Here is a 17,094-nt window from a genome sequence, read left to right as displayed (position 1 = left end):
TTCTAGGATTGATTTCCTTTATTTCTTTTCCATATGTTAAAAGTCTGCCATTTTATTCTGTGTCCTAGGAGATAATTTTCAACCACTGTTTTGATACTTATTTGTGTTTTGATTTTTTTATGGTATCCTGTCCTAAAAATTTCTGTCTATCTGTCTGTCTGTCATTTATCTACTGTATGTGCATATGTATGTATGTGCATGTGCGTGTATATGTAGACATGCACTGGCCCTTGATGTCCTTTTTTCCCCCTTCCTTAAGTTCAGCATTGCCTTGATTATCTGGATCTTAAAAGGCTGATATAAAGCGACAGTATCAACAGGTTCAAACAAAGTTATTAAAGAACATTGACATAGCTCTACCTAAAGATGTCCAATGAAACATTCTATAGTATTCTCATAGTTAACTGCAAAAAATTATGTAAAGTCCAAGTATTAGAAAGTGAATAATTTTATATGACCAAATAATTTACTTTGGAAAAGTAAATACTTTGACAATTATTTCTTATTAGGTCATTACTGTTAAAATTTCATATCTGAAAATAACAACCACACCTGGCTTGGTAAGATGGCTCAGCATATAGACACAAGCTTAGGCCAAGTCCTCAGTTTGATCTTCATCCTCATGGAGGCAGAGAATCAAAACAAAAAAACAAACAAGCCCCTCAAGATGTCCTCTAACCTCCAAACACGTCATGGTATGCGTATTCACGCATACAGAAAAATTAAATAAATGTAATGAAAATCTCAAAACAGCAGAAAAAAATTCCATTGACTCCTGAAACAATTGTCATAAATTACAACCAAAAAATTAAATTGAAGACAATCCCCCTAGTGTATGCAATGCCAATGAATAATAGTAAATAGCTTCAACCCACATTTCTTTATTAAAAGAGAAATAAAACCTACTTCATTAATTACTATTTCCTTTTCATCAGAATTCTCGTCAGGCAGAGAGAGATGAAGTGACTGGCCTGTGACCCATCACTGATGTGGAAAGCCAAAGCAGAATGACTCCACACGTTTGTGTTGGTGATGTTTAAAATGAAATAAAAACAAAACACAACACACCAAACAACAACAAACAGAAAAACTTCTAATGTAAGTGTGAATGAACGATATTATCACTGAAATTTATAGATAAATGAGCTACCAGCTCATCTAGCAAGGACATGGTATAAAGCTAACAGGTATTCCACAGTCAAGTGTTGCTGAGGGTTATGAGATGGAGAAGGGAGAAGACAGGCGTAGAAGGGACTAGGCTAGAGAACAGACAAAGCAGGAAGCCAGCAGCTTAGTGAAGAAACCAAAAGGGGAGTCCTCATCATTTTCAGAACTTTAGGTAGAACTACACTGATGCTAAAAATAATAATGATGTATCTTCAAAATAACATAAAACTACATTCTTAATTAATCAATAACCATAAGGCTTTGTGATCCCGAGAAGACACCATAACACTACTGAACGAGTCCTCCCACTGTGTCCTCTGCCTCTGAGGTAGTGACAGCTAATGCCCAGGGGCTCTCACTACCTGCACTCCTCGGGCAGACCCTGTACACTTCTTATATTACACTGGCATTAATTACACAAGTTAAAGCTAGCCACCTGGCTTTTGTTTTGCTGTCTACCTGGGCCTTTTCTAAACAAGCAGAAAATCTCCTCTCAGACTGTTATCATAAACAGAGTGTGAGAGATTAGGGGCCTGCACAGCACCAGGTCAGCTTGAAACCTTTTAGGAACAAGAAATCTGATTCTCTCTGACCTTAACGTAGAAGCCTGCAGTTAATAATCACATTAAAGGTGGTTTTACATGCCAGACAGCTTTTGTTTCCTTTGTTGCTTTTACAATTGGAGTGTCCTTTGTGGTTACTAAAATTATATGCCAAAAGGCATATAATTAATATTTAAAATATTTAAACCTCAATAAATTTGGCCTTATAGTTTACCTGAGTTAAAAAATACTTTATGTAAAAAAATTTTAATACTGAAATATTGCTTGTACGTACTCAAGGTTTTAACAATTTAACTTTAATTATGACAATTAATATACTGGGTTCTTTTTTAAACTGAGGAATAAAATGTGTCATTTACTGGAATCTAACAACCTAAATAAAGGGTCACAAACCCTGCAGCTCCACACTCTCCCCTCTCCCCAGGAAGGGTCAATTGTTTCTGGAAGGAAAGAGGCAAGCCTGAAGCTACACATTTATTTGGCAGGCAAAAAAGGTCAAAAAGCAGCCACACAGCCTGGGGCCAGTGTGCAGGGTAAAGGAGATGGTGCAGACCAAAGGAACCTGCTGCTCTTCCACCATCAAGCACTTAAGACAACAAATCTAATTAACACTGCAAGGCAACAGGAAGTGTAGGTGACCTCTTAAAGAAGGGCTAACTTTCACTTACTATCCCACTAGAGGGTCTGTACCAGATGAACCTACTGCAGCTGCCTTAGTGTGGCTCACAAGCTATTCTTGGGGTTGGGGAAACAAGTTAGCTAGGGGCTTTTCAGAAGTGGCTCAGCAATTAAGAGCACTGGCTACTCTTCAGAGAACTGGGATTTAATTCTCAACACCCACACAGTAATTCACAATTGTTTGTAACTCTGGGTCCAGGGGAGGGATCTGTCCTCCTCTGCTGGATTCCTTGGGCATCAGGCATGACAGACATGGTGTATACAAAAGCAGGTGAAACCCCCATACACATAAAATAAGATTAAAACAACAATATGACCAAGACACATTATTTATGTGTATGAAATTGTCAAAGAATAAATACAAATAATTAAAAAAAGTTAGCTGAGTCTTCAATGCCTGTTTGTTCTGTTGTTTTCTCAGAGACTATCTGCTCTGATGTGTTACTGAGAGATGCATAGTGAGGCTGCCAATGCTACAGTGTGGCAGAGCGTGACATCTCAGGAGGCTACGGATGTTTAGATTTATTAACTATTTGCATGGTACTTTTAATCTTGTGAAAGAGAAGCTATCATGCAGCATGTGCTAACATACATATTCAGAGTCAGCCAACCACTTCATATTAAAAAGTATTACAGACATAAAATCAGCCTCCCCAGGAGAAGGCTGGGAACAATAATGAGACACACAAGAGATGTTTATCTTGATATAAGTAGTAAGTAAAGCACACAAGCAAGGGTTTAAAAGAAGCCTCTGCAGCAGGGCCACTCTAGTAAATTCAGAAAAGGTAGTGACTCCGCGGGGCTGTGTCTGTAAGGTCCTGTAAAACTCCACCATCTTTTCAGCCTGCGTTCCTTACCTCTTAAGAAGACAGCAAACATATTATTGTTTTTCTTCATACAATCAAATTAGAAGTTTTGGGCTCTTTAAAACAGTATTTTTAGTATGTTTAAAAATTATTTTAGCAATTAAAAATTACAATGTTTAAAATACCAATAACCCTGGAATATCTTTAATGTGGTTATATAGTTATACCAATTCCTTACAAAATACCTTAAAACAAGAAAATGAAATGCATATCTCAGCAGTGCAATTAATAGAAAAGTAATTATCCATGAGCTAAAGATAACTGGTCACTCCACAAAAGCACAGAAATGATGTTACTAGGTACAATTTGTAAAAGATGATCACACTTAAATATACATATGTAAATATATTTGTAATCTAAAATTTTCAAAGCAAGTTTCAATCAGAGGAACTGAGGAAAAGAGAAAAAGCTGACAGTACTTTTTAAATATATATTTGCTTCTAAATTGAAAACATAGAGGTTTACTATGAAAAGCAAGCTCTAGCAATCATAACACACTCTCATTATTTTGGTAGCTGTGTTTTACTAGTGCACTCATTAAAATGTGTGCACAGTGTAAAAAAGACCTAAAGATATGCTAACTGAATTAAAGAGGAAACTTAAATTTTTGCTGTAACTCTTTCTAGAAGTTTTATACCAATAAGATGTATGGGAAGGAAATTTAATAAAGGTTATTTACTATGATTTATACAAATATCAGTTTGGTAACTGAGCCAGGAGGTTTCCTTCTGACTTCTAATTAGATGTTGGGAGATAATCTGGCACACATCAAGTGCTCTACTGTAGTATCCCCGAATGGAAACATTTAAAGTGCTACGTCACAAGGTTCTCAGTCTATACTTTGTCCTCTAGGTGTTAGGTATGACTATTCACACATGCATTCCAAAGTGACCGGTCAGCAGCATCCTCAAAGAGGCAAATACCCTGTCTGCACCACAGCCCCGAGTGCTCATTTCATTAACCTAAACCACCTGTCTAAATACACTAGCCATCTGTACTTGAGTGTTAAGGTTGAAATACAACCTCTCTAATTCTAATCAGTTTGAAAACTGTCTTTTCCACGATTAAAGGGTCAATATAAACACAAAATCTAATACTGTTTTCTCTGATTAGGTTTCAGTAGCTTCAGTCTCCGAACACTACAATTCTTTCACACAGCTGTTACACTGTGTAGAAGGGGATGGATTCACATCTGCTTTTTGTTTATTTCATTAATGGTTCATGCCCAGGTCCTTTCTCCACAGATAACCCAGGACCATCTAAGTCTGCTTCCTGCATAGCTGGCTTGTTCCTGTTTGTCACTCCCCAGACAATGCAAATCTCAGTGAACTCACATCTGTCACAGATCGACCCAATTCATGGGCAATCTTGTCCCATCGACCTGGAGTCCCTCCTGGGAACTTAACCATACTTCTTGTCAGTTGACTGAGGTCCTCTTCTGTCCATTCAGGTGCCTGCAAAACATTAAACAAAATTTTAAGAAATTGGAAAAATGTCTGCTATAAGATCAACATGCCTGTGAAACAAATTATTGGCAGAACCCTTTCTGCAATGACCAGCAGTTACTAAACATGTATCTAGGCTTAGTCAGACCTACAGCAGCATCTTTAACTGAAGAATAGATTCTTACAATATCTGTAAGATTTCTGCATGCATATAAAAAAACAGAAGTACTGCATAATGCAAAACTATGTTTTTGAAGATACTTTTTAAAAGACCAATTTTATATTAAAAATAAAAAACAATATCTAAGTTGATAAAAATTCTTGGTACTGCCGGGCGGTAGTGGCGCACGCCTTTAATCCCAGCACTTGGGAGGCAGAGGCAGGTGGATTTCTGAGTTCGAGGCCAGCCTGATCTACAGAGTGAGTTCCAGGACAGCCAGGGCTACACAGAGAAACCCTGTCTCGGAAAAAAAAAAAACAAAAACAAAAAACAGAAAACAAAAAAACCCAAAATTCTTGGTACAAAATGTAGTGTTGCTCATATAACTCACATAACATGACTAGTAAGATTTTGAAGTAAAAAAATACTTATAATTTTAAGAAGTATACATGAAGTATACTGGGCACCTCACTTCCGGAAGATCCTGCTATACCACTCCTGGGCATATACCCAGAGGATTCCGCAGCATGTAATAAGGATACATGCTCCACTATGTTCATAGCAGCCTTATTTATAATTGCCAGAAGCTGGAAAGAACCCAGGTATCCCTCAACAGAAGAATGGATGCAAAAAATGTGGTATATCTACACAATGGAGTACTATTCAGCCATTAGAAACAATGAATTCATGAAATTCTTAGGCAAATGGATGGAGCTGGAGAACATCATACTAAGTGAGGTAACCCAGTCTCAAAAGATCAGTCATGGTATGCACTCACTAATAAGTGGATATTAACCTAGAAAACTGGAATACCCAAAACATAATCCACACATCAAATGAGGTACAAGAATAACGGAGGAGTGGCCCCTTGTTCTGGAAAGACTCAGTGTAGCAGTATAGGGCAAAACCAGAACAGGGAAGTGGGAAGGGGTGGGTGGGAGAATGGGGGGAGGGAAGGGGGCTTATGTGACTTTCGGGGAGTGGGGGGCCTGAAAAGGGGAAATCATTTGAAATGTAAATAAAAATATATAGAATAAAAAAATAAATAATAAAAAAAAAGTATACATGAAAAGCCGGGCGGTGGTGGCGCACACCTGTAATCCCAGCACTCTGGGAGGCAGAGGCAGGCAGATTTCTGAGTTCGAGGCCAGCCTGGTCTACAGAGTGAGTTCCAGGACAGCCAGGGCTATACAGAGAAACCCTGTCTCAAAAAAAAAAGAAGTCCAAAAAACAAAACAAAACAACAACAACAAGAAGTATACATGAAAATCTAAACAAGAAGAAGCGCTGATGGGAATCAGAACTGTGAATTACATGTCTTGCCCATTTTATGTAACAATAATGACATAAAATTTTACAAGTGATTAATTTGCCAAGTAAAACTTGGGAACAAGTTAAGATTAGGAACTCTTTCACCAAGATGTGAGTCATCCAGTCTTTTCAAAGCTTTTGATGTTGAAACAGTGAAAACACCTTAAACATTACAAAACTGAAAAACAATTCTAGCAGCAACATATTCCTGAATAATGGTCAAAACCTAAAACTGAGGAAAAAAACATGAATCACTGCTGGATATGAAACCACACAACCGCATTCTAGCATAAGCCAGTGTCCACCGGAGGCAGCAGCTATGCTGGCATCAAACCATGAAGGATGAAGGAAGCCCACCCCATTTTCCTTTAATGAGAAAGAAAGAGAAAGAAAGAAGGGATGGGGGAAAGGGGAGGGAAAGGTAGTGGGAGGAAATCTTAGAAACAAATACCTTTTCTAATCACCATTTCCGATAATGAACCGGCATACACCAGGCAGTTTGCATTACAGAACCATCAGCACAGAACAACAGTCAGAGGTGAGTGACCCCAGGGACTATCTCCACAGCTCCAGCAAAGCCTCTCCCTGACACTAATCCTTCCTGTCACTCTCCCACTGTGCTCTAACCACACTGACATCCGCCAGCCTCACTGCAAGCCTGACGGGCCCTTCCTGACTTTTTACTGTCTCCCCCAATCAATGGGTCAAGCATGCTCTTCTCACCATGTCCGAATGGCAGCTTCACTCACAATCAAAGTGCACTGCCCCCGTTAAAGGGCTTTCCGAAAGGCTCTCCTATTTGCATTCATTTGCAAAGCAAACTACTTTTATTCACTTTGTTCTGCTATCAAGAATGTTCCCTGAAGCAGATAAATTGGCATAAATACAACCTGCCACTTAAGAGTCAGTAAATAATAGCCAATAGTAAGGAGGATTTTATCAATCATTCTATTTTGTATCCACTAAGGGCTGAAAGCCTCAAACATATTCATCAGTACAGCCCCTACAATACATGCATAAACTCACTTAGATAAAAGGTAATCTATACTGGATCTGGCTAGAATTTCTTTGATATTTAATGAAGATCAGAAATTTAATTCTCCATGTCACTTGAGCCAAAAATTACACGGAGGGGTTTTCCTTCCTTTTTGCCTAATTTAACAACAACAACAAAAAATGTGTTATTTAGATATCATTTAGAGAAACAAATTATATTTTCAAAGAAATACTACTCTTATTGATAAACCCCTAAACTCTAATGCAAAAGGAAATACAAAAGGGGTGAAGCTTGAGGAGAATTTAAACATAAGCTAGAAGTGCGAAATCGAGCCATGAAGAGAGAGCACTGAGATCATCACTGAAACCTCACTTCAAGCACCGCACTTCACTGCTGCGCTCTTAAGGAGACATGTCTGCGTTAGCTTAAACAGACATCTGTGCAAAACCTCTATTTTTAGTAAGTTCATTTTCCAAATATCCTACATATGTTAATAGTGGACATTAAAAACCAACTGGATTTTAATTTCTAGTTAATGAGTCTAAAAACATAGCACTACTGTTTTCCTGGGAAGGAAATGTTTTATTTAAATCAAATGCCTACATCAAAAACCTGAAAAAGAAACATCACCAACTGCCTCAGCAAACTTCCTCTTGGTTTTAGTCTTTGGCCATGATTTTTACTATTATTGTTAAAAGATGGGTAACAGGAACTCCTGGGCTGGAATCTGAGTGTGACCTTTGAGCTGTTCCTTATTCCCTCTCCTACAGCTGCAAGGCACTTTGGTGAATGTGTAATTCCTCAGCAATAGTTAGTGGTGTCTTTAAAGGAACACAGCCCACTGTGATCCAGCTACTCCCGCAGCCATGAGGGTGGCCCTGGTGTGAATGTCTTCTCTCTGTTCTAATACAGAGCCAACTAGAGCTGTGCAAGTCAAATAAATGCATAAGCACACTGCTTTGCCACTTAAAACCATGTGTGTCCAATATTACTAAAACACCGGGCCAAAGATTCATCTCTACAGTAAAGTAATGGAAGCTACCACATGGTGTGGGGACAGCTGTGGTGACTACACCAGCATTCCAATTTTGCATCAGAAAGGCCCCGCTCTGGGAATAAATCTCCATACTGAATACAAAAAGTAGGTTTTCAAATTATTCAGTATTTTATGTAATGATCCACAAATAAGAATGAATAGGGAAATTTAAATTGTATTATCAAAAAAATACTCCTTTGGGATGGATTTTTGTCATAAAACCTGCTATGTTCAAAGACTTGGTGACTCTGAAATATTCTTGGATTACAAGGGCTTGGCGTATCTAGGGAAAGCTCGCTCATAGAACCCATATGCAGAGTTTCCTGCCAGCTTTACACTGTAAAATGTGAAATACACAGCATTATGCTATTTATTTGGCTGAAAAAAATTATGGTTACACGAAAAGAAAAGTATACTTACTACTTGTTGCACTCTCATATTTTTGGTAGAAGGTCCTTTTTTATTTAATAGATAGTTACATTTTTATATTGAACTAGTTTTACTTGGTTTAATTCAATTCAGAGTCTTAGGAATTTTACTCAAGAAAATATTTTATACTCTGTCCACTAGTAAAAATATCAGTTGTACAGCTATAACATGGACAGTATCCCTATAACTCTTTATATTTTACATTTGGCTTTCAGCTATATAATTTCCTTCCCAACTTAAAAGTGACTCTGTAAACTAACAATATGCTAAAAACAACAAAATCAAACCCGACCCTAGGAATCTGTTCACTGTGAGACCCCGTCTCATGTCTTACAGATCGCCATTGTCTCACGACCCACGTGGGCTCACCACGCAGCTGCTCTCGGAGCCCATTACAGCCTCTGCTTCCATGAACTGGACACAGCAACAGAAAGACTGACCAGACATGGGAAATCCACGCTTGGTGTTCCTTTCAGTGATAAGCAAAAGTGGGTTTTTTCAACACACCTTTTTAACACACAACTTAAACTAAAATTTTAATGTTTTTTATATTTCATGTGAAAGTATTTTGCCTGCACATATATATCTACACCATGTGTATGCTGTGTGCCCACAGAGGTCAGAAGAATTCTTACTACTAATAAAATAAATAACCCACTTTAAAATGGGGAAAGGGGAATTTCCCTACCATGCCTAGGGTGCACTATCCAGCAAAGGGCATCCTGGGCCTCTGACAATTACAATCCTTCTGCTCCCTCTCCTGTAATTTTTCCTGAGCCGTGGATATAGGGGTTACATTGCAGATGTATCAGTTAGAGTGGGGCACCCTACCTAACTCTTTCCATTTTGACCAGCTATAGATCTCTCTAATAGTCTCTGCCTGTTGGTAAGAAGTGGGAGTTTATATTTCTTTATAGGCATAACAGTAAGTGTTGAGAATACAACAACAATATGTCTCCCCATATAAGACCAAGACAATGACACCATTAGCTGACATGCCAACACAGGCAGGAGAAAGTCAAATGGCTCCTCACCTAGAGAAAGAGCTAGAAATAGTCAACAGCTTCTAAGAAATGGAGAATTAACCTGTTCCTGGGATGAGTTCCTACATATCAAGTCCAATATCAAGTCATCAGCCCTGGCTATACGTATGTATAAGCAACACTAAGTAGCCTCAGTAGGTTTCACACACACACACACACCAATAATTAAAATAGACAATGAATTGGGGAAGGAGAGGAGCGAGAGTGGTTTAACATCTACTAACAGATTAAAAAGGAAGACCATGCAAATTATAATCACAGTGACAACTCTGACCTTGGGGTCTCGGGAAGAATGAGTGAGACAGAAATGGGCTTCAGTAGTGTGGGTGACATGTCACAAGGCTGTAGGCTTTTTGTTTATTTTGGTTTTTTGAGACTGGGTCTGTACGGCCCTGGCTGTCCTGGTACTTGCTCTACAGACCAGGCTGCCTCAAACTCACAGCGATCTGCTTCTGCCTCTGGAGTGCTGGGATTAAAAGTGTGCACCACCACCACCTGGCTTAGGTTGGCAGGTTTTCCTTCCTCCCTCCCTCCCTCCCTTCCTTCCTCTGGAGACAGGGTTATAGGCTTATTAACTAACACCATGCAGACTCTTAAATGCTTCTCTTGCATTCTCTATTCCCTTCTCAAAAAAACCTCAGAAATGCAACTATCCCATTGTGCAGGAACACTGAGAGGATATACAACTTGTTTAAGATCTAAAACAATTTGATCACAACATTAACCACAAATGGTCCCCATTTCCAAAAGAAAACAAACAACAACAACAAAAACAAACCAAAAACCAAAACCCACATCCAAGCCGGGCGGTGGTTGGTGTACTCCTTTAATCCCAGCACTTGGGAGGCAGAGGCAGGCAGATTTCTGAGTTCGAGGCCAGCCTGGTCTACAGAGTGAGTTCCAGGACTGCCAGGGCTACACAGAGAAACCCTGTCTCAAAGAAAAACCCAAAAACCAAAACCAACCAAACAAAACCCAACCCACATCCAAGTTCCTCTTTAGGGCATCTACAGACTGGGCTCCTGGAACCCAGTCTGCCTCTCTAGTTTTATCTCATCTTAATCTTGTTCTTAGATATCTACAGCTAGCTAAAACTACTAACTGTAAATACTCAGACTAGCTTACATCTCTGACCCTTTGAAATATTTGCTTTTCATTCATAATGTACTATTCTAAATTACCTACTCAGGAACTCCTCCTCTTCTAAGAATTGTTGTCTCTGAGCCTTCCTAACTCCTCAGGGTACTTAATCCTGCTAGATTCCCTCCATAGCATTTTATAGTTTTATTAAAATGACAACATTATATTTTGATGGTCCCCTTCTATAACTGTTTCTAAGTATAATCACAACCCCCTTTGATTTTCATGTACATATCCCTCAATGTCAACAAATTATAAAGTCAGTGAATAGTTGTTAAATAAGTTTTGGGGGATAAAACAGAAGAATACATACAAAATCAGGCTGTGGCTAGGTAGGAAAGTAGGTTCAAGATGCACTAAGCATGGACAGCTCTAGGCAGTGAGAACGAGGCTGACAGGCACACCCACAGTGAAGGGATCAGAGCTCCTGCCTGTGCAGCCAGAGATCAACCAGAGACATTCAGTCTCAAAAGACAGTTTAATTTATAGATTTATAGCTTTTAAAATTAGATGTGAGCTCAAGAGAACAACTGCTTTGTCTTCAGGCAGAAAATTTTCTGTATTATCCTACTGGGGAAAAAGCTGAAACCAAAAGAAATCGAAGAGATTTAAAATATATATATATCAGGGTATATGACTGATAAATGCTATAGGGAAAATTAAAAATCAGTTGTATTTTTATCTATTCTACTTTACAGTGGTGCATGTAAGTATTTTTCAAAGGTCATAATATTCAATATAATGGCACTTGATTCTTGGGCCACTAAGAAGTTTAGAAATTTTATAAATTGTATTTGCTTAAAATAGATTCAGCTCAATTAGAACCATTCTAGTTCTGTGCCCTATTTTCTAGAAAGAAGAAAGAGAAACTTACCAAAGTTGAGAAAACCTTAAATTCACTGTGCCGTGAATCAGCTCAGTGACTCACTGGCATTCCGAGATGAGTGCTGAAAGGAAAGTCGCACCAAGACAGTTGCTGAGCACGGCTGTCTTCTCAGAGCCCACACAGAATTACAGGGCATTACAATTCACATGATTTTTTTTATTGTCAGGTAATTTCTAATGACCCATTCAACATCATTAGTGTGAGCCTGTTGTGTGTTGGATACAATCGAAGAGTATTTTTGTTTGCTTTACCTGTTGATACTAAGTCATACTAAGTTAACATCCGCACATATTAAAGCAGATGGAGGAAAGGGCTGCAGTAGTTCACAGCCTTGGCTGCTCGTCCAGAGACTCCATCCAGATATTATTCCCAGCACCCACAGGGCAGCTCAGAACCATTTCCCCCAGAGGATCAAACAGTCTCTTCTGGCCTCTGCAGGCAGTGTATGCATATTGTGCACACACAGACATGTAGGCAAATCACCCATATACATAAAGTAAATAAACTGGAAAAACACAAAAGAATAACAAAATACTTAATCTTTATTACTTACACTGGGGGAAGGGAACCCCATTGATCATTTAAATTTGAGTAGAGAAATATCACAAGCCAGAAATTTAATATAGAATAAAAGGGAAATATGACGATTTATTAGCTTTTTCTAGAGTGAGGAAAACAGAAATTAATGAGTGAGAAATCACAACATGGCATTGGAGAAGACAACCAAGACTGCCATGTGACAAATGGAGTTAGGCCGTGCTCCACAGTGCGGCTGCCATCGAAGGCGTGCTCTGTGATCTGGCGCCTGTGGTGCTGTTCCTATTCTCGGCATCTGCTGCCTTCATCCTAGGCCATTTTGTAGATACAGAACACTGGGTTAAGATGGGAAAAGATTTACAGAGCAGTATTCATCATCCTTTGCAGGGTTAAGAGTATTTTATTATACATAGATACACACCAGAGTCTGTTTATCCTTTAATCTATTGATGGAGATTTGAGGCAGTTTCTCTCTTTTGTCTATTGTCAATTGTGCTGCTGATGGGTATATGTGTAAATGTTTGGGCCTGTTTTTGGCTAAAACCATATTCATATAGTATTATGGAATGGATTTTATTAGCAAAATGGATTTTTTACAGAAAGTAAAAAATTAAAGAACTGTAAGAAAAGGTTTCCTTTTTTTTGCGGGGGGGGGGGGGGGGGGGGCGGTCGAGACAGGGTTTCTCTATGTAGCCCTGGCTGTCCTGGAACTCACTCTGCAGACCAGGCTGGCATTGAACTCAGAAATTCATCTGCCTCTGCCTCCCAAGTGTTAGGATTAAAGGCATGCGCCCGGCAAGAAAAGGTTTCTAATTTAACCATAAAGGTTAGAATAAGACTACATCAATTGTCGGAAACAGACCCAGCAGAAATCATACTATCTTATTCTAATGCTAAGACTGTCATTATGGGTAATCAACAAAGACTAGTAAAGAGCTCAGAGCAACTATTTGGGAGAAATTAATAGCATATATTCTAAAAGCAAATATCTTCATCACATGGAAAGAATTCACTGGATTCTACCACATATTGTAAAAGGAATGCCTATTTCTGAAGCTCCTACATTCTATACTGATACAATTCTGTTGGAAATGACAGGCTAGCAGACAGACATTAAAAAAAAAAAGTAATTCAAAGCCCATATATTTCAGTTCAAAAATCAAGAGTTGTATGCAATTCTTCCCTATCTCGAATAAAAACAACAAAAATGTATTCAGTTCTTACAGTATTATTAGTTTCTTCTGAATCTCTTAATGTAATTACTGCTCCTCAATATGCAGAAAGAGTTGTTTTGCATATATAGGAACTGCTGCGCTTATTCTTGATAATTCATAATTAACCTATGCAAATGCAACAGGCAATCAGAAACAAACTATCCATTATATATCATCTATATTTGGTCTCATATAGTCTTCTCAGGTCCATTAGCACAAGGAAATGAAAAAAATTGACCAATTATTAATAGGAAATGTGTTAGAAGGCTCAAAATGTCATGAAAAACACTATGTTAACAGTAAAGCTTCAAAGAGAAAAATTCCCATCACTTCGCAACCAGCCACGACGATATGAAAGTGTCCTAATTGTTCTTTGTTCCATTACCAGCCGGAAGCAACCCTAGGGATAGCAAAACAATAAAACCTGGCAGATGAGTGTGCTTCATTCTGCAGAATTCAGAGAACTAAAGTTTGTACACCACACCATTAACACACGACTGCGAGTACTGGAAAGGCTGACTCGGCAGTTACACAGTTCCTGGAGGTACCTGGGATACCTGGACAAATTAAGACTGACAGAAACGGGAATATCTTATTTGTTGCTATATGACCCAGGCACATATTTTTACACAATGGATAGAAACTTTTAACTTTTTACACAATAAGTTAACTTTTAACATTTTAAAAGATACAATGAAAATATAATTCAAAACATTATACAGTCAATTATAAGGTTAAGTGCTATAAGACTTCATATAAAAAAGACCCTCTAGAATGAGTTTATAAGAAAATACCTTTATAAAAAGGGACTCTGTAGTGAAAGACCTAATAACCTTTACGGGGAGGTTATTAGGAGCTGTAAATCCCAGCTACTAGGGAGGTATAGGATAGAGCATCCCAGGAGCTCAGGAATTCAAGGCCAGCAGCATGGGAAGAACCTGTTTCAAGAAGCTAAAGACCAAAGCCAGCCAAGTAAGTACATATCTGCAATCACAGTATTTAGAATTTGTGTGCAAAACCAGCCTGGCTACATACACTTAAGGTATTCCAGGCAAGCCGACTATACAGTAAGATTCTATATTACAAGCAGAAGATAATGAAGCACTGACCTAAGATGGCAGTATGGATGGATTTAAAAATGAGAGGTGAAAAATAAAGAAATTTATTTAAAAAATTACAGGAAAAAGTAAATAATAAATAAGTACACACATAAATGAGTCTATCACACTCAGTAAGATACAATGAGCACAGTAAGATACAATTACAGGTATTTGAAAATTAAGAGTTAAGTTCAGTTTTAGATATTCTGAATTTAAGGTTATAGTGATAGTCTAAACTATAAAGTCTTGAAACCGTAGGCATATGTGAGAGTAAAAGGAGGATGAGCAGAGGGTGAAGTATTATTATCTGTAAGAAAATTCCCCTGTGCCTTCTTATAACTTAGGATACTGTGGTGGTTTGAGTAGGAATGGCCCTGATAGACTCATGGGCATGAGCGCTTGGCCCATAGGGAGTGGCACTACAAGCAGGCCCGGCCTTAGAGGACGGGCTCACTGTGGGCAGGCTCTGAGGGCTCCTGTGCTCCAGTTCTTCCGTGCCCTCAGTGCTGGGACTTACAGGTGTCAGCCATCCGTCCTAACTGCAATTGGGCTTCTATATACTAACAGAGAACAATCTGAAAATGACAATCCAGAACACAATTTAAAATAGCAATGAAAAGAATAAAATATGTAGGAAAAAAATCTAAGTGTCAAAAGATTTCTACATGGCTATAAAATAGTGCTGAAAGAAAATAAAGAAGACACAAATAATTTTTTTAAAAAATCCCATGATTGTGGATGGAAAACTTAATATTGTTATGGTTTAAATACTACAACATTCTTAAATCCAGCTTAAAACTCATTTGACAAGAGAGGTGCCTTTTACTAGAAATCTAGCTAACTATTCAATGCTAGTGAAATCATGGTTATTGGAGGAGAATATACAATTTACTAAACCAGTATAATCTCTAATTTGAAATATCTGTCTTTATAGTCATAGATAAGTTTCTTTTACAACAGACTACAACCAATTAAAAAAAAGCCACAACCAGTAAAAATGGATACATCTACAAAACACCACCACACTAAGGCTCAGGGAACATTGTGGAAGAGGATCTGGAATTTGCGGAGATCACTGCTCAGACATGAGCTGCACAAGGGTGGTACCAACATGCACACAGAGACTTGAAAGTGTTTCAGATCTCCAGTTACCCCGTCTCATTACAGTTCATTATTCAAATGCCTTTGATGCTTCTAGCTACTGTATCTAGAGGATGGAAATAAGCAGTGACTGTTTAGCTACCCAGCACTTTATTAAGCTGACAGTGAGAGACAGCGAACCCCAGAAACCCAACAATGCTATAAAGCAAGGTTTCTTCCTTCAAGGAAACATCTAACGACAAAGTAATATATGATAGCAGAGTGATGTGATACCAGTTTAAGAATTACATCCATTCTGGAACAGTTCATAATACAAACAAATGACCACTCTTACTTCATAAAGAAGACTCATCTATCGTCACCTGACTAACATGATTGAGCATTACACTGGTTTAACGTCCTCCTGAAGAAAGGCAGGTAAGACAGGATCACATGAGAGACACTTGTTACCACTGAGCTCAGGACCTCGTGCGCTCTTACTTCCAGCCCTTGAAAACAAGCTGAGATTCTCCCAAAGTCCTACGCTTTTGTACACGGATGAAAGAAAGATGCAGTAAAACAGGCATGTTTCCAAGGGTTACAGCTTTCTCAGTGTCACACTGCAGGAAGTGAGGAGGTTAGGACATTAGCCTCTTGTGTTTTAGAATCAGTGAGAGAATTTCTGCTTTTTGAAGTAATATAGCAAAAGGCTGTTGGAAACACTGTTAGTGAAAAGAAGAAAAGAGGGAGGCAAGGGTTAAGTATGTTAGAGAACATGTGCACGTATGTGTGCATTCTCAGAGGAACACCCTTTGGGAAGGACATGCCCACATGTATATACTTGAAACTGCTTTCAACTTTAGAATTACAGAGTATAATAACCTAGAAGAGATTATAACAGTTGGATAATTACAGTTACATTATTTGTGTTCTGAAAATAGTGTCATGTCTTGTATCATGTATGAAGCAAGGTAGAAACTACCAAATGACCACAAGAAAAAATAGACACATTAAAGGTAAATCAGAAGGTTCTAAAAAAGTGACTTTTATGCAATAAGAAACATACCATGTTAGTTGGGATACTTTCTGCTCAAGAATGTACCCAAGTAACTTTCAAACCAAAGAGGCCTTTAAATTTGGAAAGCAAATAAAATAAATGTATTCATTTAAATGACTGAAAAAGCATTTACTTTTAAAGACCTTTTTTCTTTTTCTTTTCCTAGAGCAAGAAAAATCAATCAGATAGTACAGAGAAACATGCAATAATAACTATAAGACACTGTTTGTTGAAGATGAAACGCCAGCTACACAGAGGATGTTAAGAATCGGGGATTTTGTTTTCTTGGAGATCTTCCACCATAATACCAAACAGGCCCATCTAACTTAGTTTATGAAACCTGACAAGGGTGTACCCCACGGCAACGGAGATGCCGGAAAGTCAT

General features: G+C 38.3%; 1 protein-coding gene across 1 annotated transcript in view; it reads right to left on the bottom strand.

Moving 5' to 3' along the window:
• The window catches only part of Dnajc1 (DnaJ heat shock protein family (Hsp40) member C1), a 136,600-nt gene that overhangs the window by 17,215 nt on the left and 102,291 nt on the right, over nt 1-17,094 (bottom strand). Inside the window, exon 9 of the mRNA XM_052156885.1 lies at nt 4,609-4,728. Coding sequence (XP_052012845.1) covers nt 4,609-4,728 — 120 coding nt within the window. The remainder of the gene's footprint in view (nt 1-4,608; nt 4,729-17,094) is intronic.

The sequence above is a fragment of the Apodemus sylvaticus genome, chromosome 14 (genome assembly GCF_947179515.1).
Source record: "Apodemus sylvaticus chromosome 14, mApoSyl1.1, whole genome shotgun sequence".
Taxonomy (NCBI): Eukaryota; Metazoa; Chordata; class Mammalia; order Rodentia; family Muridae; genus Apodemus; species Apodemus sylvaticus.
This window is presented reverse-complemented; position numbering and strand designations above follow the sequence as displayed.